We start from the raw sequence: 24,625 nt of genomic DNA, 5'->3' as shown, positions 1-24,625 counted from the left end.
TCTTGCGGTAGGTGTGTGCACACCTGTCTGGGTCATATCTGCAACATCCAGATACGTGGCAGGGACACCGGGAGCTCCAGACCTACTCTGCACCTGGCTAACAGCCTGTACGTATGCTGTTTCCGTGTGCTGAGCCCTGGAGACGCCCCCAGGCTGCGGGAGGGGCAGACGCAGAGACGGACACTCACGGTGCAGCCCGGGAGGGCTGAGACAGCTTTCCTGCGGTAAGGACTGGCAGGGCTGGAGTATTCTAAGCACATTCCTGACACACACTGGGGACCTGAGTCGCCCCGTGACTGGTTGTACAGAATGCAGTCTGGGGCAGCAGGGGCCAGGCGTCTCTCAGGCTGTGCGGAGCAGTCGGGCTGCCCTGCCTGCCTCCTTGCCCCCTTCCCTCCTCCCCTCCCTTCCTGAAGACGAGGGCTCGGCTCTCTGGCCTCCTCCTTCAGGTCACGCCCGCAGCAGCCTGTGAGCATCGACCTCCAGGGCTCTCCAGCAGAGCCCAGCCTCCCTGCAGGCCTTGAAGATCTGTCCCTCCCAGTACAACCCAGCCGAGCTTTCAGGTCCCTCCTCTCGTCTGACCTCCCCCGCCACTCTGTGAAAGATGCAGGGCAGACTTTGTTTTTATTTTTACTTTTTAATTTATATTTCATTGAAGTGTAGTTGATTCACAATGTCGTGTTTATTTCTGCTGTACAGCACAGTGACTCAGTTATACACGTATATTCATTCTTTTGTATATTCTTTTCCATTATGCTTTACCCCAGGATATTGAGTATAGCTCCCTGTGCTGCACAGTAGGACCTTGCCGTCTGTTCATTCTGTATGTAACAGTTTGCATCTAGTAACCCCACACTCCCAGTCCGTCCCTCCCCCCCTTATAATAAAGGGCGGGCTTTATTACAAGGAGCCTGGTAACTGGCCGAGAGCCAACACAGTCCACGGGTCCCCGCAGGCTGCCCGGTGGGTCAGGAGACCCACCTCTGCAGGGACAGGGTGACCTCATGTGGGGGAGGTGGTGGAGGGCACCTGGCCATCCAGGAGCAGTGAGCGCCAGGGGCCTAGTGGTGTTTTCAGCCCTGGCGCTCACTGGTCCTGAGGTGGGGTTTACACGCTGGCCCCGCCAAGTGAGCTCATGAACTGAATACTGCTTGTTGCCCTTAGATTTACGATCCCTGTCTCTTTTCTGTTTATCACTTCCATCCTCATCACTGCTGTGAAAACCGCCGCTTGCACGGCTCCTGTGTGTCAGTTACTTAGTGTGTTGTCTGCGGGGCTGGGGAAGGGATGCCGGGCAGCGGAGCTGGACGTGGGACCGGCAGGCGCTCTGCCCCCGCCTCACCCCTCCCCGCCAGCCGCTGGGTCTCAGCCTAACCCCTCTGTTTCCCGTTCCTCCCAGTGTAGTGGGGGGAGGTGACGGTACCGCGAGGAGCCCCGTCGTGTGGCGCCTGCAGGACCAGCGCCCTCCCTGCCATCAGGCTTGCCCCCGTCACTCCTGGGGCTCTCCTGTCCTTGCGCTTCGATCCTTATTCCGCCCAGGACGAAGGACTCCTCACAGAGACCTGTCCTGAAGCCCGCCCTCTTCCCTAGCCTGTCCCTTGTGCCACCTCAGCCTGGTGACTTTGAAATGTCCTCCTGAGTGCGTCCATCTCGCGGGACGAGCTTGCCTGGGGGTGATGTCGGTGGGGCTCCTGGGGGCAGCCTGCACAGAGAGGCCTGTCCGCGCTTTCCGGATAAACACGCCCTTGCTTTCCATTCTTCTTCTTTGAACCTTCTTCTTCCCTCCAGCTGCCACTGTTGGACCATTTTTACTGAAATTGGGAAACCTTAATACAGCCAACTCTCCCGGAACTCTGTCAGTAGCAGGTAGTAGCCCCGCATGTGACCCAGTGACCGTCTGCATTTGCCTTTGGGCTGGGACCAAAGATGCTGCACCGTTGGGGGCCGGAGCCCCGGCTCCGAAGGTCTGGCTCTGCTGTCTCCTGCGTCCAGCAGGGAGGTGGTGACCTGTCAGGCCCGTGTCTCCATCCGTTCAGCACCATGACGACCGCTGGTCCGGGTTGCCGGTTGCCGTTAGGGTCAGTTCTCACAATTGTATCTGCCCTTCTGATCCCGTACCAGGTGCCAGACAGGATATTAGCACTTGCCCTCAAACCTGCAAAACAGGTAATACCTACCCCTTTTTAAGAAGTAAATAAGTTGTTATAAAGCAGAAACTAACACACCATTGTAAAGCAACTATACCCCAATAAAGATGTTTTTAAAAAAACAAAAAACTGTATTACCTAACCTAAAAAAAAAAAAAAGAAGAAGTAAATAAGTAAATTTTGGAAATGAAGTAACTCACCTGAGATGGTGCCGGGAGCTGGAGAGCCAGGATCCCAGAACGTGTGTTATTTTCCTGTTGACTGAAGTCAACCTGAAGTGAGGCCTCACCCTCGTGGTGCCGTCACGGCCCCTGACCCTAGGGTGTGTCAGTACAGGGGACACGCTTCCTGCTGGAAGACCCGGCGCTGCTTAGGCGACCCGGCCTCAGGTGAGGCTTCTCCTGGACAAGGGACGCTGGGCCAGACCTCCCCCACGACTGTCCCCTGGCATCCTCACCTCCACCTCTGCTGGGGCCTGCCTGAAAGGGGCTGGGTTGGCAGTTCTGACAATCACCCAGAGCGTCTGGTTTGGGGACGTATGGAAGCTGACCATATCTGTTTTCACTTTCCACGGTAATTCAGAGACGGAGGAACAAGCATCAGCATTGAAGCAGGTGCGGGTCGTCCTTTATGGTTGGCCTCACGTGTTCCATCTTCCACGGAGCCCTCTCTGCCCCCTCTGCACCCTCTGCCCCCTCTGCCATCTGGCCCTGGCTGGAACTGCCCCTCCTCTGGGGTCCTGCAATTCTCAGTGCTTAACTCTTGTTTGGAATACTGCTTACAGAGCACAGGAAAGTTTGTTTTCTTCCCAGGACTGTCTCCCTTGCCAGGCTGTGCTGTTCTTGAGGTCAGGTGGTGTCAGCAGCTATTTCCTGATGACCTACGATGTGCTGCGGTTTGCGCCCAGCGCCGGGGACACTGCGGTGAGCAAGATGGGGTGTGGACTCTGCCCGATGGGGCCCGAGCGCGTGCTCTCGTCCCCGCCCCGGTGCTGCCTGGAATCCTTCCATGTAGCTACTGAAACCTTTTGGTGACTCAGTGGTTTCCATTTGATTGATGCAGCCGATGGTCACCAGCTTGGTTGCACTGCGCTGAGTGCTGTGATGAACGTAGGAAGGGAGTTTGCAACCAGCAAGATTCGTCTGTGTGGAAGCCCATCTCCATTTCCAGGGGGCAGCCCTGCGCAGGCTGTCTGCAGTGGAAACAGATGCGGGAGACGCTAGGAGCAAGCTTGTTGTCAGCGCCCCTTCTCGCTTTCCTCGTTTTTGTTGCAAATCTCTCTTCAGAGAGCATTTCAGGGTTTGCTGAGATGCTTGCTGACCTGTTAGAATCCAACCCCATATAGGTTTCCCGACAAGGACTGGGTGCCCAGCTCAGCTGATCCCCACGAAGCTGGCGGCCTGGACCATCTGGGCTGAGTCTCTGCCAGGTGGTCTGGTCTGGTAAGCACGCGTCTCCCGCCTTCTGTCTGGAGAGCGTTTGTAACCATCTGGCTGCTTGGAGGGTGAGGCAGAGGCTCAAGGACCCCAGTGGTACAGTGGGCCTTAGGTGCCAAAGAATCAGCAGCCCGGAGTGGGGGCTGGAATGTCTTCGGGGGACACAGAGGGCACAGAGTCCTTAATAACTGGGAAGGGGAGTGTGGCCGTTCTCTTGAGAGCACGGCTGCGCCCCCGAGGGGCTGCCTTCCCAGGGCTGACCCGGGCCGTGCCGCTGATGGTGGTGTGTTTGGCCTCACAGACACCAGTGGCCCTCTATAAATCCCAGAAGCGCAGCAGCGGCTGTGACGTCTGTCATCAGTCTGTACTTGGGGTCAACCCTGTAAGACTCTAGGCACGACGTCCTCAGTTTGGTTGGTCACCACCAGGACAGGCCACCTGGCATACGGCCACACCTGGCTTCTCAGCTTCCCAGACCGCATCCCCGCCAGAGAGGAGAATTTGCCGATAGCCAAGCCCTCCTCCCTTTATAGACTGAGGCAGAGCGTTCGCTGTTTGCACCGGATTGCCTGAGATGGCCTCCCAGCCTCTCTAATTGGCTTCTGGCTAACTCTCACAGATGCTTCTGACGGAGCTCCGTCTTCTCATTCCCTGAGAGAAGTTAAGTATTTTTAGATAAGACTCCTTTAAAACAGTGCACTAGGTTTTTCTGATGGTCATTTTAGGAGAGAGAGTTCTATCTAAATGAATTTTAATACAAGTAGCTCCCTTTATCGGTACAGCTGATTCCTTGATCATCTTCAGTAACATGCAGGGTTGCATCTTGTATTTGTCTTTAGGGAGTGAGTGTTTATAGCTGTGGATAATCACTTGGTTAGGCCTTTAATCCTCATAGTGGGGAAGCCACGCCAGCCCAAGAGAAGCGTTGCTCCCGACCCTCGATGTAAAGTTGCCCTGGCCCTTTAGCCTTCAGGGGACGGAGGGAGTGAGGTGGGAGGGACACATATTTGACTCTTGACTCCCCCGAACCCAAATATGTATACCTTGAAGTTACTCTGAATGGAATCAGGGTTTGGCTCACAGAGCGCAGATTTCAGGTTTCGCCGGCTCACGAGAGTGGGGAAGGACTTTCCCTAGTGTGCAAAGCAAAGTTCCCAATCTGTGTGTGTGTGTGTGTGTGTGTGTGTGTGTGTGTGTGTGTGAGAGAGAGAGAGAGAGAGAGAGAGAGAGCACATGCACACGAGTCAACGTGCAGTGTGTTCATGTGGTTGGGTGCACGCTGGGCTTTTACATGTTCTGTGTACTTCCGGCATGACAATTATTGTGAGCATGTGTATCTTATATAATAGAATCATAAAATTACAGAGCTTAAGTAACAGCTAACACCTTATGGCACTTACTAGATGCCAGCACTGTTCTGAGCAATTCACCTAGATTTACTCAGTTTTTACAAAAACCCTGTGAAGTAGTTTTTATCCACAGTCCACAGATGAGAAACCTGAGGTCCTGTGAGTTTACCTAACTTGTTCCAGGTCACCCAGCTAGTAAGTGGCAGAGCTTGGGTTCTCATCCAGGTGCCTGGCTTCAGAGTCTGTGCTCTTATTAGCTCTGTGTTGGGCAAAAGAGCAGAAGAGCATCTGGTCTCTGCCAGGGCCTTCAAGTTATCCCCATTTTTCAGATGAAGCCAAAGAGACGTAGCGTTCCTCGGGCACGCTGCTGATTGGCACACCTACCCCACAGGGCTCTTTCCGTTTTGCCTGCCCTCCATCCTCTGACTCGACTGTTCTCCCCCCGCAAGACTGCGTGCAGACTCTCCCTGGCAGTTCGTGGCGCTGTCCAGGGAGCTGAGCCCAGACACTGGCGCCCCTGCTGGGATGAGAACAGCCCAGCATCAGCATTCTCAAAGTTCGTGAAGCAAATCGGAGGACAGAGTCATGGGAAAGAGGCTCATTAATCACCCAAAGCAGCCTTTCCATTAGCGTAATTTCTAGTTGTGACAATTTGCTAATTGATTGAGCTGAAGTGGGGCTGGGCTAAGTCCCTGCACCTGGGGTTATCACTCCAGAGCTGGCACATGGGGCGCAGACAACCCATCTTCCTGGCGGGGGTGGTGCCAAGGTGCAGGCCTGCTCCTCAGCGAGCTCCCCACTCCGGAACGCTCACCTGGGGGCCCGTTTAGGAACATCTGCATCAGCAGCTCACGGGCTGGGTCTCAGTAGACCGCTTAGAACAACCGGGTGTTCAGAGCACGGTGCTGCACTCTCCTGTGAGAGGACCCAGGCCTGCCCCCCGCCGGGCTGCACGTTCCCCAAGGGAAGAGCTGACTGAACAGTCGTTTCTTCCAGAGCATCAGGCTGGGTCCTGGTAAACTTCAGTCCCATACACACAGGCAGGATCTCAAAAACTGCTCCGTGGTTTTAAACGGTCCTTTGATTGCAGTGCATGACTGAATATTTCACCGCTAACGGGCTAGCAGAAAATGAAAGGGAAGGTATTTTATTAACTTTCTGCATTTTCCTAGCATCTGGTGTTGTTTTTAAGATTTGGAAGCAAATATCCATGGTTCCCGAGACTCGTAGAAGATTAACTGAGACAATGTGCAGGAAAACATTTGTAAACAAAAAAGCTCCGCACAAATATTGATTAATTAAATGTAATTAACAACGATGGGTGACTAATAATACTACGGTATCATCCTTGCACAATAGGCTGGGCTTCTTGAAAGTAGGAAGGATCTCACCTGGTGGGTCTTCTCGTCCCCAGCAGCTACCACAGCCCATGCTGTAGGTATTGATACCCTGATGTGAATCCAGGCCCACCCCCTGGCAGGGAGGAGCTCTGCACCTGGAGCGGAAGGGCTAAATTGGATCCTCCCTTCCTGGCTGTGTGGCTTAACATCCCCGAAGGGGTTTCCTCAACCCGAGGTTGCTGTGAGCACTGTGTGAGATGCCCCTTAGGTAAGTAGGTGCTCAGTGAGAAGCCCTGAGCATTGATGGAGCACCTCCTGTGTGCCAGGCGCAGTGCCACTGACCAGGGGCACCATCCCTTACTCTCCTGGGTTTGGAGCCACAAGCAGCCCTCTGAAGTCTGTCTTACTGGTTTGCAGAAATGAGCGGCCAAGCAGTCGTGACCGCAGAGTTGGCCGCTCATCAGCCCGGCAGGTTTGAGCCGGGAATGGCAGTGAGCAAGGGCCAGCCCGCACTGCGAGGCTCGCCACCTCTGAGAGGCATGAGTGAAGTGCGGTGGCTCCAGGGAGCTCAGCCGTGGCTCTGAGGCAGGAAGTGGCAGGCGCAGGGGGCGCTGTGAGAGGGATGCGTGGCTCCTTGCGGGGAGCCAGAAGCTGCCTGTGGGAGGCTCCAGAGGCAGAACGAATGTGAGTTGGATGCACTGAGCTGGGCACTTGAGTTTTCTTACGTTCCAGGCGCACAGGGGTTGTCGATGATCATTACTTGAGGGTGTGGCTAGGAGACTTGCAAAGCCTGGTTGGCACCCACAGTGGTCTACATTCCCCCTGCTGCAGTGTCACCACCCCTGCCCTCCTAAGGGACAGGAGTATATCTTGGGGGCAAGAACCCATCGGCTGACCTGGAAACTTAATTGCTGCGTCCCAGGTGACTAGGAAGGGCTTGAAGGGGGGAGACAGGTACTTCAGCACCACGGAGAGCTCCCCGTGGGCCTCCCTCAGGGCTGGAGGAAAGAGGCTGGCCACCACGCGCCATGCTGGGAGCGGGCGGTGACTCTGCCCCTGACAGTGCTGGGGTCCTGGCCGGGCCCCGGCCCTGTGCACAGAGGATCCTCGTTTGTCCGGTGGGGATCACGGGTCCTGGCTTCCAGGTTTATTGTGAGGAATCGATACTGTGTTCATAGTAAAGTGTCTGAAAGTGTGGGCTGCAGTGTGGGCTCCAGGGTCAGATGGCCTCAATCCTACCACTTCCTAGCCGTGTCTGCTTTCTTGTTATCCCCATGGGCCTGAGTTTTAAAAATCTCTGCAATGGAAATAACAGTCCCTATTTTAAACCCACCACATACTCAATTTGAAAATAGTATTAAATTGAGAAGATACATGTTAAACACTTAGCACACAGCCTCTCTCATGGGACTCGCTTTGGAAATACTCCTTCTAGCAGAAATAGTGATAGGAATTATTGTCCTCATCATCATTCTCTGTTGACCTCTTGCCCCCAACGCCAGAGTCCATGTGTTTAGGAAAGAGAAGCCGCTGCCGTGTCCACTGTCCTCGCTATAACATTGTAACCTGGGCTCTAAAAGTGGCTGATAGAGCATCTGCATAGCTGACTGGTCAGCCAGGGTTGCATTCCTGTGTCCAGGCTCAGACACAAGACTGCTCTGGTGGCTCGTGGGGCTGCAGGGGAGGGGATGTGCGTGCAGGTGATTGGCTTTGCTAGCTCAGCTGTATAATTTTATGGCTCATGTCCGAATACGGAAATATGCTATTGGAATGGTTTCCAAAGCCCCGGTGCCATTTGGCAACTTTGTAATGACTCACATCCCAACTTGCTCTTCTCACTAATCATTTCAAAGGCTCCTCATCCTGGCCATGTTTGTTAGGCACTCTTCCTGTTCTTCAAGCACCGGGGTGCGATCAGCCTCAAAAGCCTGGCATGATTTTTTTTTTTTTTTAACAAGAGGGAGTAATATGCCATATTCTGAAGTCTTAATTTCATACAAGTGAAAATAACCCCCAGAGAGAGTCAGGAAAGAAAACAGAAAGAAACACACACACAGATGTGGCCCCTGCACCGCTTACCTGGGATGTTGACTCATGCCAGCATTCATTTAGTCATCAGCCAGTGTTCATGGAGTGGCCACGACGATCCAGACACTGTTCCAGGCCCCAGAACGAGGGCTCTGCCCTCGCCCAGCGGACAGGCGAGTGATGAAGCCAGACGATGGAAGACACACACATCTAGTGAGGGCTGCCGAGGGGATGCCGAGAGCCTTCAGAGCAGAGACAGTTCAGAGAGGCCTTCCTGGAGGAAGTGAGGTCTGCGGTAAGGGTTAAGGTATGAGTACAGTGAGGAGCGGGAAGAGGGCAGGGAAAAGCATTTCCAGGCAAAGAGCACAGAAGGTGGAGGGTATGGAGTTCTGAGAGAGCACACTGTGTTTTGGAAGAATTGAAACAGGGCCAAGGCAGCCAAAGCAGGACCCGGGGCTGGAGAGGCAGGTGGGCGGTGCTCCTGAGCGTCCTGGATGCCAGCAGCTTGGCCTGTGCCCGGCCTGAGGCCCGTTGCCGCGTGCGGCCAGCTGGCTCTCCTGAGCAGCCCTCTTGTCTGAACAGCTCTCCGCGGATGCTCGGCTGGGCTGTTTGAGGGCTGGGTGTCCCTCTCTGGCAGGAGGGACCCGGGAGCTCTGGCCTTCATTCCCTCGGGGCCTCGGCACCCCTCGCTCCCTGCCCCAGCCCGTTCTACTCTGCCTGTGTGGCTTTATCCCGACCCGGCTGTCCTCAGGCTGGGCAAGTGCAACGGTCTGTTCCTATATTGTCATCTTTGTTGGAATGTGAGCCTCTCAAGTTCAAGGTTCACGTCCAGTCATTTCAGTGTCCTCAGTGCTTCTCACCATGCCTGTCTTGTTTCAGACACACTCTGTGTTTGTTGAATGCAATTAACTTGCTAATGGAAGAAAGTAATGGGATTTTCCCCCACTTCCTCAGTCACTAGAGAATGTCAGGAATGACGTTCTTCCCTTTTGATTGCAACCTAAGTACTGGGGCTTTAATGTATGTAGGAAAAGGGAGAGAGGTTTATAGATCTCTCTCTGAGGACCACACTGGCTGTTTAACATTAGCACCTTGGACACGTCTGTTTTCTGCCTTTCTAAACCTAATTTCTTCATCCACCGATACTTGCTGAGAGGCCGTATGACTTCCTCAATTATGAACTCGCGTGAGTCCGTTTGTAATAATATGTGTAATTACATCAAGATGTATAACAGGGCAGACGTGAAACTGGCATGAAACCGACACGTGTAGAGAGACGCACTTGGTTGCATTGAACAGTCAGCCACAGTTTGCATCCTTTTTAGGAAAAACAACCTTCCCTCTTCTTTATTTCCCCCAGCAAGAATAGCTGTTGGATTGAAATTATCCCAGTGGATTTCCCTTCTTCACATAACAGCTCAATTTACCAGATCTGGGGGAGGGGAGGGGGAGGGGGGAGAGGCCCTTGCCACATTTACGTACCTGTTTCCCACACACTCAGGTGATATCTTGTGGTTGGTTACACCATCCCTGGAGAGCAGGGGGACGGTCACCTGCCGTGGGAGGTTTCCCGTCTGGGAGTCTGTGGAGAAACTTCTAGAACTTCTCCCCCTGGCCCGGGACTCGGAGGCAGCGGAGTTTCCCTTAACGCGGCTCACCCCTCTCTGAAGCGCACAGGTGAGGCGAGTGTGGAAGGACTCCTGAGCCAGCTGGTCCTGGAGCATCTGCAGCTGGCCCCTCTCCTGTGGGGTGAGTACCACTCGTCACCTCGGGGGCATGCGCTCCTTTTCTCAGAATGCGCAGGCTCGCGCTTGGCAGTGTGTGCGGACGTCACAGAGAGCCGTCGGGGGGAGGGAAGCTCACCGCCGGGCCGGCCTCTGCGTGTCTACCGAGCTCTGCCCGGGCACAGCCTCGTGAACGGGCTCGCTGCCCTCTGAGCACAGGTGTGGCAGTGACGTGGAGGGGCCCTCGGGGTCCATTCGCTGCGGAGTCTGCCGTCCTCCGTGGGGGCACTTGGTGTCCGCATGGGCGTGTCTTCTGCAGATGTTTCTGCATCTCCCGTGATGAGGGTGGTGCGCGGGAGCGAGGCTGCCGTTAGCTCGTCTCTCCCGGACTAGCTTGGACAGTTTGTTTGGTAAACACCCTAACTCAGCCTGGCGCTCAGCCCGTGAGCGATCGCCCTGAGGTGGTACTTCGAAAAAGGCATTTGAACGTTCGCTGCCCGTTTCACCTGGAACTCTCACCCCAGTCTCTGCCTTCCTAAATAGCAGCGAAACAATTTTGTTGAGAAACAAACTAAATGTAGAATTTTTGTTGAAGTGGGAGTCTTTATTATCCTCTGGAAATGATTCCATCATGTAATCTATGTTGGGTCAGATGCAAACAATCTTGTACGTGTACCTTCTTCTCTTTACCCCAGAAACCATTGTAAATTAGTATCTGGTATTTCATCTGCTTAATTAATTAGCTTGACCTCCCCCTTTGGCATGCTAGACACACAGGAAAATTATCCCAGGGGTCTGAAGAGAACAGGCCTTCCTCCTGGCGTTCCTGCACTTCCCCTTCAGTTTGTGAGAGCCCCTCGCGCTGCCCGGGGGCTGCCCACTCTGCTGGGCTCCCTACTCCCGCCCGTGAAGTTTGTTGGGAGTCCTGTGAGGGGTGCTGACACGGCAGCCGTGAGTGGACTGTGTGCTGCACCGGGGGCTCCTTCCGTGGAAGCCGCCGCCTCGCTGGTCCAGCCCGAGTGGAAGGAGGCGGGCGGTGTTTCTGCGGAATGTGTCACTGCTTGCACCTCTGGGGGTGTCCCTCGCTTTCCTAGTTTGGAATGTCTTGTCTCTTGATGACCCGGGCTCAGCCAGCTACTGCCACCGTTATGTGGCAGCTGAGGAGGATCAGACTCCCAGCCCCAACCAGCCCGAGGAAACACAGTGACACAAAACTTGCATTAAGGCATCATGTCAGTCAGAAGAAATTCCCCAAGGCCTCGGCAGTCTGGGAGTGAGCCCTGGAGGGTCTGACTCATTCCAGAGATTGGGGGTGGGGAGGGTACATTGGTAGAGGTCAGAGGCCCTTGCTGGATTTGCACTGGTCTCCTTGCAGGTGTTTTCCTTGTCGTGTGTCACATGCATGCCAGTGTGTTGGCAAATAATGCAAGTATTAAAAGATTTTATCCTGGAGAAGATGCATGACGTTTTAAACAATAATACCAGGACCTGAAAGGCGTTTCTGCCAGGAGGTCTCACTGGCAGTGTCCGCGGTGCCAGGCAGCTTGGGGCTGCGCTTTTGGGCTCCCAGCAGCATCCCCGGCAGCCCAGTTCCTGTCCTTGAGGCATCCACGGTCTCCAGAAACAGTGCGTAGTATTTTCCTGTTCAGAGTGTCATGATTAATTTAACTATTACCATATGTGGCTGCTTCCAAGGAACATCCTTAGGTAGACTTTCCTGACTTAGATCAGTTTCCTAGCTTTAGAGTTATCAAGTCAAAAGACGCGCACGTATTTAAGGCTCTTGAGCTGTTCTGTCAAGTGACTGTGTGACTCTTGGTCATTGATCATGACATGGGCATTGTGGGAGTCTGGGTTTCTCGGGTGACTTTCTCACCCTCTTGTGAACGCAGTTCCAGGGTAGTGGCCCGTGAGGGAAGGCGGTGAGTTTCGTCTGCTTCCCTCCTGCCCCAGGCTGGCCTCCCCGGCCCACCGTGCGTGGGGTGGGGTCTTCATCCCTGGCCTCAGCACATGTCACCTCCTACCCTCACTGTCCCCTCTGCAGTGGAGCTGACATCTTGGAGCCACCAGCTCCTCACCCCATAACTTGGGCTGTCCTCCTGGTTCTTCAAAGGCAGCTTTCCACACCCTGGACTCTTGACCCTTCCACTAGCTCACTTCATGAAAGCAATATATTCTCACTGTAGAAAGCCAGGGGAAATCAGAAAAGTTGGATAGAGAAAAATTACCCTTTTCCCACATCCCCCCCCCCAAAACAGTCTCTACTTCATTTCATTTGTGTGCATTTCTAAGTCTTTTTCCTGTCCCCCAACTTAAATTTTGTTCATAGAGATGATCATACTGTAGTACTTCTGTGTCCTTTTTTATACTTGACAAAACATAAGTATTTCCCATGTTATAAACATGTCTTAACACATGCTGTTTAAGTCCTTACCGTAATTTCATCAAATGGATACAAGATAACTTAGTATCTGCTCTGGTGTTTGGCTGTTTCTGTTTTTTGGAGGTGTTTGTTGTTATGTAAGTTACTTGCATTGGCTGTACGTAGAGCTTTCTCTGTGTTTTGGGGTCATTCCCTCAGCAAGGATACCCTGAAATTGTTAATACTCTAGGGGGTGGCGGCAGAGAGCACAGCCGTCAGGTTTGCTGCGTGATGGTGGTTACATCACGTGCCACAGGCAGACCTGTGGATGGCACAAACCCACCACGGGTCTCAGTCCTGTCTGCTGCTTCCTCATGGGGCAACTTCTGTGGACGAGTCAGCAAGTTCTCTGGGCCTGGGTTTCTTATTTGTAAACTGGAGATGCTGAGGGCCCCAAATCCTGGGCGAAGGTTTGAAGAGATGCCTGTGACCTTGCGAGAGTGCGTTCCTTCCCTCTCAGTGGGGATGTGGGCCTGGGGCGGTGGGGACCACCAGGACTGATGCTGTGTGGTGGTCGAGGAGGAAAGGAAGCTAGATTCTGGGGTGGATCCAGGACTGCATGCGTTCTTTCTGCGGAGCATCCCAAGGCAAGGCAGGACCGGACAGGACAGAGCCGCGGCAGGGCTGGGGAGGGGCCTGGGACGGGACCCCGAGTCGGCTGCCTCCTGTCTCTGTCCCTCCGGGAGCAAAACTGCGAGCTGGGGAGGCTGCACCTCCGGGTGGGAAGACGAGGCTGGGAGGGTGGCAGAGCCCAGTGGGCTTCCTGACGGCCTGCTTCGAGGTCCAGTTCCAGTCGTTTCCATGGATACTGGGTGGTGGTGACTAATGGGCTACGCCGTTTCCCATGATGATTTGATCGTCCCACGGCTGTGCCCCTTCTCCCTTCTTCAGCTGACAGCTGAAGCTTTCTCTTCATAGCTTCGTGGTGCCTGGTCTGTCCTGTCCTTCATCCACAGCCAGTGAATACCAGCCAGGTGTTGGCTCCATCTTGGAGGGGATGCTTTCAGTGCACAGCCTCCAGATCGTCACCGAGCAAAGGCCCAGGTCCAGGGCCGAGCTGTGGTGCCTGGGCAGCGCTTGTAGGCACGAGGGTAACGCCTGTCAGGGAAGCAGCGGCCACGTGATGCCTCGTGTGAGGTCACCCACTGCCCACCCTCACATTTGGGGAGCGTGACGCCAAACTCTCCGTGTGGTTCGTCCGAGCCGCACGAGTCTTGAGGTCATGATTACTGTCCCCCTTTTACAAATAAGGAAACAGACTCATGGGGGTTTTGTTGCTTCAAGTTATGTGGAATACGTAGGTTCTTGGATTGAAGGATTTGTCCATCTGCACCAGGCACTGTCCCAGGTGCTGGGGACACAGAGGTAAGTTAGACTTGATCCCGGCCTTCCAGACACTCCTGGTCCGATGCAGGCAGGGGGCCCAGGTCACTCAGCAGACCGTCCCCATGTAGCCTGGTGCGCTTGCCAGGTGGAAGCTTGGCGGGTGTCCTGGACGTGGAGGCCAGAGGCAGCCCTGGACCCCGACACTGACCACCTGGTCAGTCTCAGAGGAGCCAGCACTGTGCTTGGGATGAGGCACACAGCCCGCGGCACCAACGGAGCTCACGGGCCTCCCTGGGGACAGAACCACCTGGAAGGCGCTATGGGTTCATCACGTCTGCGCGTTGCTCCGTCTACCTCAGTGGCCCCTCCTGTGCTCTGCCAGCTCCGTTCTGGAGTCTGGATCCCGGCGCGCCAGGCAGCCAGACTGTCCTGGGCCTGAGGTCGGGCTGCATCCCACCCTCCTGGGACTCTGCGGGGAGACGCGGCCCAACTGCTGCAAAATGTCATTTCATCAAACTGAGTGACGTGGAGGCCTTGGTGGGGGAGACGGTTGGTTTGTTTCTAGCGTGAGATTCGTGAGGACCGATGGCAATACTTGTATCTTGGATGCGTGTGGCGCAGGCCTCCTTGGCAGGTGAGCTGCCCGTGGGCACCCGCCTCCTTCCCAGGGAGCTTAGCAATGGCGCTGGGCTGTGGATTTCTCCCCCACGGGCTACGTCTCCAGACAGCTGCTCCCGGGCCAGGGTTAGCACTCAGGCCCACGGACCAGGCTGGGTCTGCTGGGCCAGGTGAATCGGGTGGTTTTGGTGAGTCCCAGGGGCTGGTCAGCCTGGTCTGAGGACCCCGCCCTGAGGCCCAGCTGTGGTGAATGGCCATCTGGTCTGAGGCCCAGCTGGCCTGGCAATGGGTGCAGGGAAGCCAAGGGGCTGAGTCACCGTCCCTTTGGCACCTTTGCCAAATATATATATATGTATGTAAATTGATTTAAAAAAAAAGGAAAAATAATTTATACAGGATATAAAAAAGGAAGGAAAAAAGCTGAAAACAAAAAGCCCATCTAAAACGCATGGACACCAAGGGGGGAAAACGCAGTGGGGTGGGTGCTGGTGTGCTGAATTGTGACATTGGGATTGACGTGTATACACTGATGTGTATAAAATGGAGGACTAATAAGAACCTGCTGTGTAAACAAACAAGCAAACAAAACAACTAATACTAAACTTTCTTTGGGTTATTTGTATGGAAATATGTTAATATAAATGTTTCAGACATTACATGAAATTTCTAAATATCTTATATGTTCTGGTATAATGTTGTAGGTCATAATTCTAGTTATTACTTTAAAATGTGTATCTCAGAAATAACTAAAAACAAAAACAAAACAAAAACAACACAAAAACCCATACAAAGAAAAAGCCCCAGGCCATGATCCCCCGCCGGGGAATGACCCTGTGGGACCAGCCAGTCCCCTCCTGCCCTTTCGTTGGTGGGTGGCAGCCCTGCCCTGGGCCCCTCCGTGCCAGGCCTGTTCTGTGAGCTGCCTTCCCCCTCCTCGCAGCCACTGAAGGCAGGCACCGCTGTCTGTCTGGAGCCCCGAGAGCCTCGGCTGTGCTGGGCCCCCCGGCGCCCCAGAGCCTGTTCCTGCCCTTCTGCAGCACCTCTCCTCTCTCCTCTCCCCTCCCACCACCTGCTCGACCCTGCCACCCATTCTTCTATTTGGTCCCAAGCATTCTAGTTTTAAAAGCACGTTTAGGAGCCTGCTTTATTGTGATAATCTTTCCCAAAAGAATAGCTGCATTTGGGGAGCACTTACTGCATGCAGCGTGTCCAGTAACTCTGTCAGCTCGTTTATTCTTCATAACTACCTGCTGGAATAAGCATTATTCTATGTTTTATGGAAGAAACTGCTGAGTGAAAAGATTCCATGACTGGTCCCCCAAACTGCTATTCCTGCCCCCAATCTGCTTCCTGCGACCTGGGGTCCTCCTTGCAGCCCAAGTGACCCTCCCAAACGTGACCCCGATGATGTCACTCTTAAACACTTAGAACAATTCCTTGGCTCCCATTATCACTGAGGATGGACGGGAGCGTCCTTAATGAGGCTTAGAAGTCCCTCCCCGACCAGCACGCCTGCCCCTCCAGCCTCCGTCCCCCGTCTCTCTGGGCTCTCCCAGCGCCATCCTCCCCGAGGTGTGCACCCCGGGCTCCCTCCGCTGCTCTCCCTTCTGCCAGGAAGTTGCCCTCTCTTCCAGGCCTGTTGCCATGTGCCCCGTGATTTCTCCTAGTCCTGTCTTTCCTTCTTCGGTCCTCCTGGGAAGCCTTGCTTGCTGCCCACACCTCCATGCTGTCACACCCCACCACCGAGCTGCACGTCCTCCTTTGTGTCCCCTCCTCAAGTTCTCGTGGCCTGTAGATGGTGTCCGCCACTCCCAGTGAGCACCCTGGGAACAGACCGCATTGACCGCACCCGCCGGGTCTCGATGTTTGCTGACCGCGTGGAAGAATCGGTGGATGAAGGCCATCCTCCTCACAGGGTCAAGGCCATCCAAGTCCTAGTCCTTAGACGTCCTCCTTCCACATGACTTAAATGCACATGACTTCCGTGGTGACGTGCCCAGGTACACTTAGGCAATTCCTTCTGGCTGGCTATTAATGGTTTCCAGTTTTTCCATTCATAAGACTAAGGTGGACATTCTTGGCATCTGCCCTTCTGCCCCCGGGTCAGTCCCAGAGGGCCAGTGTCCAGGGCAGGGTTACTGGTGCTTTGTGAAGGCATTGCATGCTTGTGGCCAGCTTGGCCTCCAGGGCGGCCGTACTGATCCACACTCCCCCTGGCAAGGAGAAAACGAATTCACCACGGGTCACTCTGGATCCTCTGTGACGCAGCAGCCGGGAGGGCCAGCTCCACCCCAGGCGTGAGGGGCCAGGCTGAGTGAGGCCCAGCCCTGCCCTTGTCCTACCCCCGTGCCAGGAACCCAGGCAGCCTGAGTTGGAGTTTGCTTCTGGGGCCCAAGAGTCAGAACAGGGGTTCTGGTCCTGGGCCAGAGGGTATGCCTCTCTGAGCCAGGTCCCTGGAGAAAGCTCAAGGACAAAGGACAGCATGTAAACCAGGTGGATTGAGTTTCCCTCAGTCCCCAGCTCCTCCACCTGAAATCACTGTGCTGGACCCTTCAGCGCTCTGCTTAGACATCCTCCCGTCCCGGCAGGAAGCCTTCGCCTCTCGAGTTCCCACCCCACGTTGTCTTTGCCTGTTCACTTGTCTGTCTTGCTCCCGAGACTGGGAGCTCCGTGTGGGCAGGTTAAAGGAGGTGCTCAGTAAGCTTCCTGCATCCGATTGAGAGGGACTTGGCCCTGGAGGGAGCAGGTGCACATACCAGACCTGCAGCCTCTGGCCTCGGGGACAGGGGTTGTGGGCGTCCAGGGAGGCCCACGCCTGCGACTGCCTCGGGGCCCCTTTCCTCGGAGGGAAGGTGACAGGTGGACCTGGAAGCAGTGGCGTGAGGGTGCTGTGGAGAAGGGGGTCCTGCCAGCCTGGGAGCTGGCCGATTCCCACCAGCTCTGCTGTGGGTGTTCGTTGTTACTCTGGGCCTCCAGTGAAGGCCATGGGAGATGCTTCGTCCTCCTCTTTCTACAAAGGGGGGCCGAGAGGCTTTCCATGATGGGAAGGACTACTGCCCCAAAATGGATCCTCTGTGTGGCATGCGGTCAGTGTTTGTGTGATTTGCTTATTTTGTGAAGATAAAACGTGCACAAACTGTGTATTTTCCTCCTCGGGTACCACGGGAGAGCTTCCTGCCACTTTCCCTTCTTACTTAATGACATAGGCTGGGTTCCGTCTCATTCCATATTGCACGCAGAGCTGGCACAGTCTTCTTAACCACAGCGTAAGATGTATCATAATTTATTTACTCTGTATCTTTTGATGGGCCCTTAGTAATCTTTTGCTATTATAAATGTGGTTGCAGCAAACACCCTTGTAAGTATGCCCGTCCTCCCAGGAGTGAGTCAAGCTGGAAGATACTTATTTAAATTTAACAATCTCTTTAAAAACAAACAAAAAAACAAAAACTTTGTTTTTGTACCATACTCAGACTTTCCTCATTTAGAGTACGTTTAAAAAAAATTATCTTAATGCTTTCATGGGCTCGGCTGTTTTAACATTTAACTCTTTTATTTATCTGGAATTTATTAAGGTGTGAAGAGTGAGGCATGGATCCACCTTTTCTTTTTCCAGAAAGCTATCTAGTTATCCCCAAATCACTTAATAAATGATCTGTCTTCACTAATAAGCAATGCCATTTTCTCATATGTTTAGGAAAATCTTGGGATTCTCTTCCATTAATCTATCCATGGGCCAGTATCACCCTTGTAAGTATATTATGGGTTTACAATATATTTTAATATTTACTTGGGTAATCCTCTTCAATGTCATTTTCTTACATTCATTCGTTTGTTTATTTAAATATTGTGGTCAAAGCACATAATACAAATTTGCCACCTTAACCATTTTTAAGTGTACATTTCAGTAGTTGTAAGTGTATTTGTATTATTATGCCAAAGATCTGTAGAATTTTTTTATCTTGTAAAATCAGCCCTATGCCCATTACACATCTTTCATATTTATTTGTATGACTTCAGAAAGAGCTTGTATAGCTCATTTTTTTAAAAAAGAAAACTTATATAGATATTTAACTGCCTCTTTAACGGAGGGTTTTTTCCCTGTTTTTGCTTCCTCTTTTATATAAGTTTGCTTCCTCTTCTTTTTCTTGTTTAAGTGAGCTAACACATGATCTACTTTCTTCGTTAATTCTATCTCCCTTCTCTTTTCTAATTCAGTGATTCTTCTATCGTTATTAATTTCTCCTTTCTGCCTTAGTTGGACTTATTATATTATTTTTTCCCTCACTTACTGGGTTGGGCATTTAATTCATTCATTTAGATTGTCCTATTATTGGTATAGTTTTATGGGGCTATGAATTTTCCTATGATTACTGCTTTAACCACATTCTGGCATTTACATTTTTCATGTTTGATATTTTTAGGCATTCTGCGATTCTAGTTTGTTTCATCTTTATCCTAAGAGTTGTTTAAAACATAGTTTTTTGCCTGTTTGTTTTTTCTCATTTTGTTATGACTTTCTAATGTGACAGCAGTGGAATCACTTTAGTACTATTCTCACCTCTTAGAATTTACTGAGATTTCTTTGTCGTTAGTTTTTGTTTTTTGGGTTTTTTTTTTTTTTATGACTACTCCATGGACATTTAAAAGGAAGGCGTATTCCTTGTTTTAAGTGTATTGAGTTGAAATGTATCACTTAGCTATACCTTATTAATTTGCTTAGGTTTTTTAAGATCCTTACCTATTTGATCTACCCATGGACTTTGAGAAGTGAATTACAATTACTGCTAACATGGGTCCTCTTCACCCTGATGGACTTCTGTCCATCGATGTGATACTGTCTGTCCTGTAATACATGCAGTGTGAAGGCTGATGGTCTTTGGTGCATAGATGTCATAATTATTCTCACTTTGTTGTGCCTTTCACCATGTAAAGTGCCTTTCTGTGGCTCCTTTAATGTCCTTTGCCCTTATTTCAATCTGGTCTGATACTGTAGCTCTCATCCCTCCTTTCTTTTGGTTTGGCCCTGATGTACCTTTGCCTCTTGTTTTGTTTTAAACATTTGAGAATTTTTTTCCCCCTGTGTGGTTCTCTTAGATGAAGCATAGAGTTGAGTTTTGTTTGTGATCTAACTTCATTGTCTTTTTCATTAATAAGTGGGTTTAGACCAGTTACATTCCTTGATATGGCACATATGTTTGGTCTTATTTCTGTCATGTATTCTGTTATGCTTTTTATCTTGACTCTTGTGATCTGTGTCATCTCGGTTTTATTTTGTGTGATGATTTTATTTTTTCTTCCTTTTCCTTTCTAAGCTCTCCTGCTTCTCTCGTCTGACCTCCCCATCCCCACATCACCTTCTAAGGCCTTACCTGCTTTAGTTTTCTTCACAATTCTTCTTATTCTCTGAAAGTTCATTACATATACAGGTTTTTTTCTTATTTGTCTCTCCGCCCCTGCTAGAGTATAAGCTCCACAGAGAAAGAATCTGCTCTTCCCTGTATTCTCAGAACCTGGAACCGTTACCGGAACATTTTAGTGACAGCTGAATACATATTTGTGGAAGGAATTAATAACGTAACCTTCACAGTCTGTCTCTGAAGTAGGTAGTGTTAGTAGGAGGGAAATGCAAAGCGTATGCAGGGTTATTCAGCCTGTGAGTGGCAGAGTGAAGACTAGCGCATGGTCACTATGATTCGAAAATCCACGTTTTCCCCATTATTGTGCCTCCCAGAATCATATAATGAGCTAGTGGCCTACAGCTGGATTGGAAGCCTGGGTCTGCTGACTTCTAACCAGAAATTCCACAGTACCATAGTCTTTTAGAAGTAAAGATAAGCAAAAGGAAAGAAAGAAGGAAGTTATCGTGTTATTACTCACAGACTTGCAGGAAAGTTGCACGTATAGTGGTTAGAATTTTTTCTGAGCCATTTTAGAGTCACTGCACCATCGTCCCAAATTCTGTGTATTTCCTACAAACAAGGACAATCTCTTATTTAACCACAACACAGCCATCAAAATCAGGAAATTAGCGTCCGTTCTACCATCCAGTACTGAGACCCATTCATGTTTTGCCAGTCATCCCAATAGTGTCCTTGGTTCCTAAAGGATCTAGACGTGGTTCAGAACCACTGTTGCCTTCAGTTGTTTCATGTCTCTGGTCTCAGTCGATCTGCAACAATTCCTCAGTCTCTCTTTGACTTTTTTTACCTTGGTGCTTCCAGATGTTACCAACCAGCCATTGGTGGAATGCCCCTCAATTTGGGGCATTTGGGTGATGTGTCCTCGTGATTAGATTCAGTACCTGTGTCTCTGTCAGTAGTCACAGAGGCAGTGCTGTGTCCTTCTTGCACCTGTCAGGTGGCTCGTGAGTTCTGTTTGTTCCACTACCAGTGGTGGCCACCTCGATCACTTGACAAGGTGGTGTCTGCCAGCCTTCTCTGCGATCAGGTTTCTTTGTTTCTCTTGGTAATCACTAAGTATTCTGTGGGAAGGTGCCTTGAAACTTTATAAATACCGATTCCTCCTTGAACTCTCCTTTGTTCATTTACTCTGAGTGGATTCGTCATTTCCTCTTTTGCTCAGTGGGTTAAAGTATGTGACTGTCATTATTTATTTTGATGCACAGTGGGAGCTCTTTCAGGCTGACCTCTGTGTCTCTTGACACGTCTCCGTCGTTCCCTGGACACTTCCTTGCTTTCTGGTGCTAGGTATCCCAGATTCATCATGAACTACAGCTGTGACAGCATCCATTTTCCCCAAGAAGTCTTGGTTCCCTTTAGTGAAGATCATTATTTAGAAACCAAGATGCAGATGTGAGAATGGTCATTCCTACTGGGGTGGGGGGGGGGGGCGTTGCTACTCCCTAGCCTCAGGGAACACAGCCAGGGAATATACATGTACATATAACTATAAATACACACACGCACGCTCAGCGTCTCTTTCTATGCGTATTGACAGCTACCAGTTCTCTCTGATAGCTCTAATTCCAGTCCAACATGGCAAAGCTCCTTCAGGTTTTGTCCCCTTTCCTCAGTTGTACCTCACTTCCTTGGCATTGGGAGATTGGCTTTTGTTATCTCTAATGTAATTACCAATTTGTCAGTCCCCCCACTGTAACCAGTCTTCCATCTCTGCCCCAACCCTCCCCCACTCTCAGCATGTCAACCTCTCACACTGCATGGGGCGGATCCCACAAGGGGTGGCTCTGCTGTGCAGATGCCCTTCGCCCTCTCCCTGGTCCCCATGCCCCCCGTCCCCACTCCCTTTCTGGTCTCCCATACCCCCCTGCCCCCAACCCCTCCCTCATCCCCCTGGTCCCCCAGGTCCCCCCTGCCCCCACCCCGTGGCTTCGGAACTGGATTTTCCAGGAGGGGTGCCCGACATGAGGCCCTGCCTTTGCCCATGGCCCTCCCTTCCCCGCTGTCTCTTCACACCCTTTCCTGGCTGGTTCCCTGTTCTTATTCTCTGGGCCGCGTTCTCCCCTCTGTCTTCCATCCCCGTGGTGGCGCTTTCCGATTCCCCTGTGAGGATCTGTACCCGTCTCCCACGCTCCATGAACTCACGGGGACGAGGCCCAAGTTAACGTCCATCTCCCCGTCTCCAGGGCCTGTTCCTTATGTGACCCAGAGGAGGCACAAGGCAAATGCTTGTTGAGTGACTGGTAAATACTAAGCCTTCAACAAACGCCTGTTCTGTGAATGAATGAATGAGAAACAGTCTGTCCCAAAGGAGTTCACGGGCTTGTTGGGGAGAAAGGGTGTGTTCCTACTGGACAAAGATAGATGGGCCAGAAGACTTCCACTGGGGAAAACATCTCTGTCCGTTCGTAAAGGTGCCTCTGGCTCTGGGTTCTGAGAGAAGCTTCTCAAACCTCCTCGTCATCCGCAGCACCGAGGAGCCTTAATCGTGACGATGCTCCTGTCCTCGGGCTGGGCCTGCTTGAGTTCTCTCCTAATCACAGTGGAAAGTGAAATTGGGAGCATCTAGACGGCTGGTTTGAACGGGTGCTAATTAGTGCAGATGTAGGTCAAGTGCAGGTCTCTGCGAGCTTCTTAGTCCCAGAGTTTCACATGAGCTTCCAGGCAGAGCTCACACGCGTTTCCTGCAGCGCTTACTCCGTCGCTCCTGGACCTGTTGACGATCGGCGTCCTAGGATGCTGGTACCCACGGGCCCTCCGCTGGCTCATGTAATGACAGGCACTTCACTGCAGTTGAACAACTGCTGACATAAAGCACTTTGTCCCAGCGTGTGGGACAGCCCCGGTGCGAAAGTGACCCACCTCAATCCAGGCTGCAGGGGTGGGTTCTGCTGGACTGGGTGGTCCCAGGCCCTTTCTGTTTGCTGAGATTTCACCTCTAGGGTCAGGAAAAGAGCAGCAGGGATCTTTCTGGTGCTGTGGGAAGACCCACTGTGTGAGGCTGGAGGCGCTCAGAGCTCTGCAGGTCTTGCCCACAGCACGCCCTCTGCCATCTGCCCTACAAACACTGCCTGCCTTGCCCGCCCCCGCCTCCCGGGGCCCCTGGAGCAGGTGGAGGACCCTCACCTCACAGAGCCGGAGACGGGGCTCTGCAGAGACAGCAGTGAGTCTCCCGGCCAGAAAGTCACAGAGCTGGTGCTTGAATCGACCACAGGACTCAGCTTCTGTCACACTGTTGTAGGTGTTTTCCGTTTCTTAAATAAGAAAGTGATTTCAAGGTATGCAACATGCTAAAAACAAGGGATGGAGGTTTCAGTCTTTCTCTGGTTTTCCCATTGTTTCTTTGCAAGATGAAAACTTTAACCCCAGGGCTTCCGTCTCGCAGGAAATTTGCTCTCTGGATGCTACGCCCTTTTCAAACATAAGTTGTGTTTTAGAGAGAAGAGTCGTGGAATGGGGGTCTGGATGTGCCTCAGCTGGGACTCACGGTACTGGTGAATGGGATCTCTTGTTTTTCTTGACGCCTCGTCCAGGGACAGACAGCACAGCAAAGAGCCTCGGGTGCCAGCTGAGGAAACGGCTCCTTGGACAAGCCAGCCCCTGGGGCTTCTGGCCGGGAAGCTCACTCAGGAGGAGGATGCGTCTTCTGACTGAGTCTGCAGCCAGGCGAGCCGTCGGGAGCACGGCTAGCGGAGGCCGGTAGACAGGACCTTGCTGAGCCCCTGGCGTCCGCTGCTCTGTTAATCGGAGCCGAGGCAGCTCAGCGCTCTGGCTGGTGAAGGCCGTCTACCTGATAGTTCACATCACTGCTGGGCGGGGTGGCCGTGGCTGCTGCAGGCTCCCCCCGGACTCGGGCCCAGGCTGGCTGGGGGCAGCAGCTCCCCCACATCCCAGCCCCGTCTCTCACCATCTGCCGTCCATGGCAGAGGCCTCCCTGCTGGACTGCCACCGCCACCGCCCCTCCTCCTTCCCCTCCAACCACCGCGTTCTGTGCTGCGGGCCAAAGATGTCCTAATAGCAGTGGCCCTTCCCTGTCCCAGCTCATCCTGCCGGCCTGTGTCACCCGGGACAAAGCCGGAACACCAGCATCTGAGGTGCAGACTCCTCCCTCCACTCACCCCGCGGCTTCCTCACGTCACGCAGGGTGCCTCGCAGGCCGCTTCCCATCCGGGGGGGGCGCTGTGGGAGTCCCCAGGGGGGTCACGTCCACTCCCGTGGTGGCCCATCTAAGCAGCCTTGCCTGCCTTTCCTCCGCTTTTCCTCCAAGGCTCAGGTTCCCTTGTGGAACTGTCCCCAGACTGCCCGGCCACGTCATCTTTCCCCTGCACCGGCTACCCTTGGCACAAACGCAGCGAGTGCCGGCCCGTGTACGTGTGCCGTGCTCCTGTGTATGTTGGCCATGCCAGCTCTGTGCCCTTGGGCTGGTGGTGCCTTATATTCTTCTTAAAGTACCCTCTGTCTCGCCATCTGGGATAGAAGCTCTTTGAGTACAGATACAGGATCAGCTTTTCTCATTTCCCCTGATTCATTTGAGAAGATGCTGGAGGGTGTACATACCTTGGTTTTCAGTTTACAAAGTGCTTGCATGTCCGTGTTGCATCACAGCCTTGGAAAGGCCCTGCTGGCGTGATAGCGTCACTGTCCCTGCTCTACAGAGGAGAGCCCTGGGGCACACAGCCAGGCTAAGTGACTTGCCCAAGGTCTTCTGCCCAGGACATCAAATCCAGGCCTCTGACTCCCTCTGCTGTGCTCATCGACTCCCTGCAGCTCCTCCCCTGAGACCTTGTACCTGGGCATCAGGCCTGGTGACAGCAG

At 52.6% G+C, this 24,625-nt stretch overlaps 1 protein-coding gene across 2 annotated transcripts in view; it reads left to right on the top strand.

Annotated features, from left to right (window-relative positions):
• The window catches only part of TRAPPC9 (trafficking protein particle complex subunit 9), a 507,030-nt gene that overhangs the window by 390,348 nt on the left and 92,057 nt on the right, over window positions 1–24,625 (top strand). For both annotated transcript variants that reach the window (XM_069539993.1, XM_059995234.1), the window contains one exon: window positions 9,959–10,049. In XM_069539993.1, the coding sequence (XP_069396094.1) occupies window positions 9,959–10,049 (91 nt within the window). The remainder of the gene's footprint in view (window positions 1–9,958; window positions 10,050–24,625) is intronic.

The sequence above is a fragment of the Delphinus delphis genome, chromosome 17, assembly GCF_949987515.2.
Source record: "Delphinus delphis chromosome 17, mDelDel1.2, whole genome shotgun sequence".
Taxonomy (NCBI): domain Eukaryota; kingdom Metazoa; phylum Chordata; class Mammalia; order Artiodactyla; family Delphinidae; genus Delphinus; species Delphinus delphis.
The sequence above is the reverse complement of the archived record's forward strand: the minus strand, read 5'-3'. Positions and strand labels throughout refer to the sequence as shown.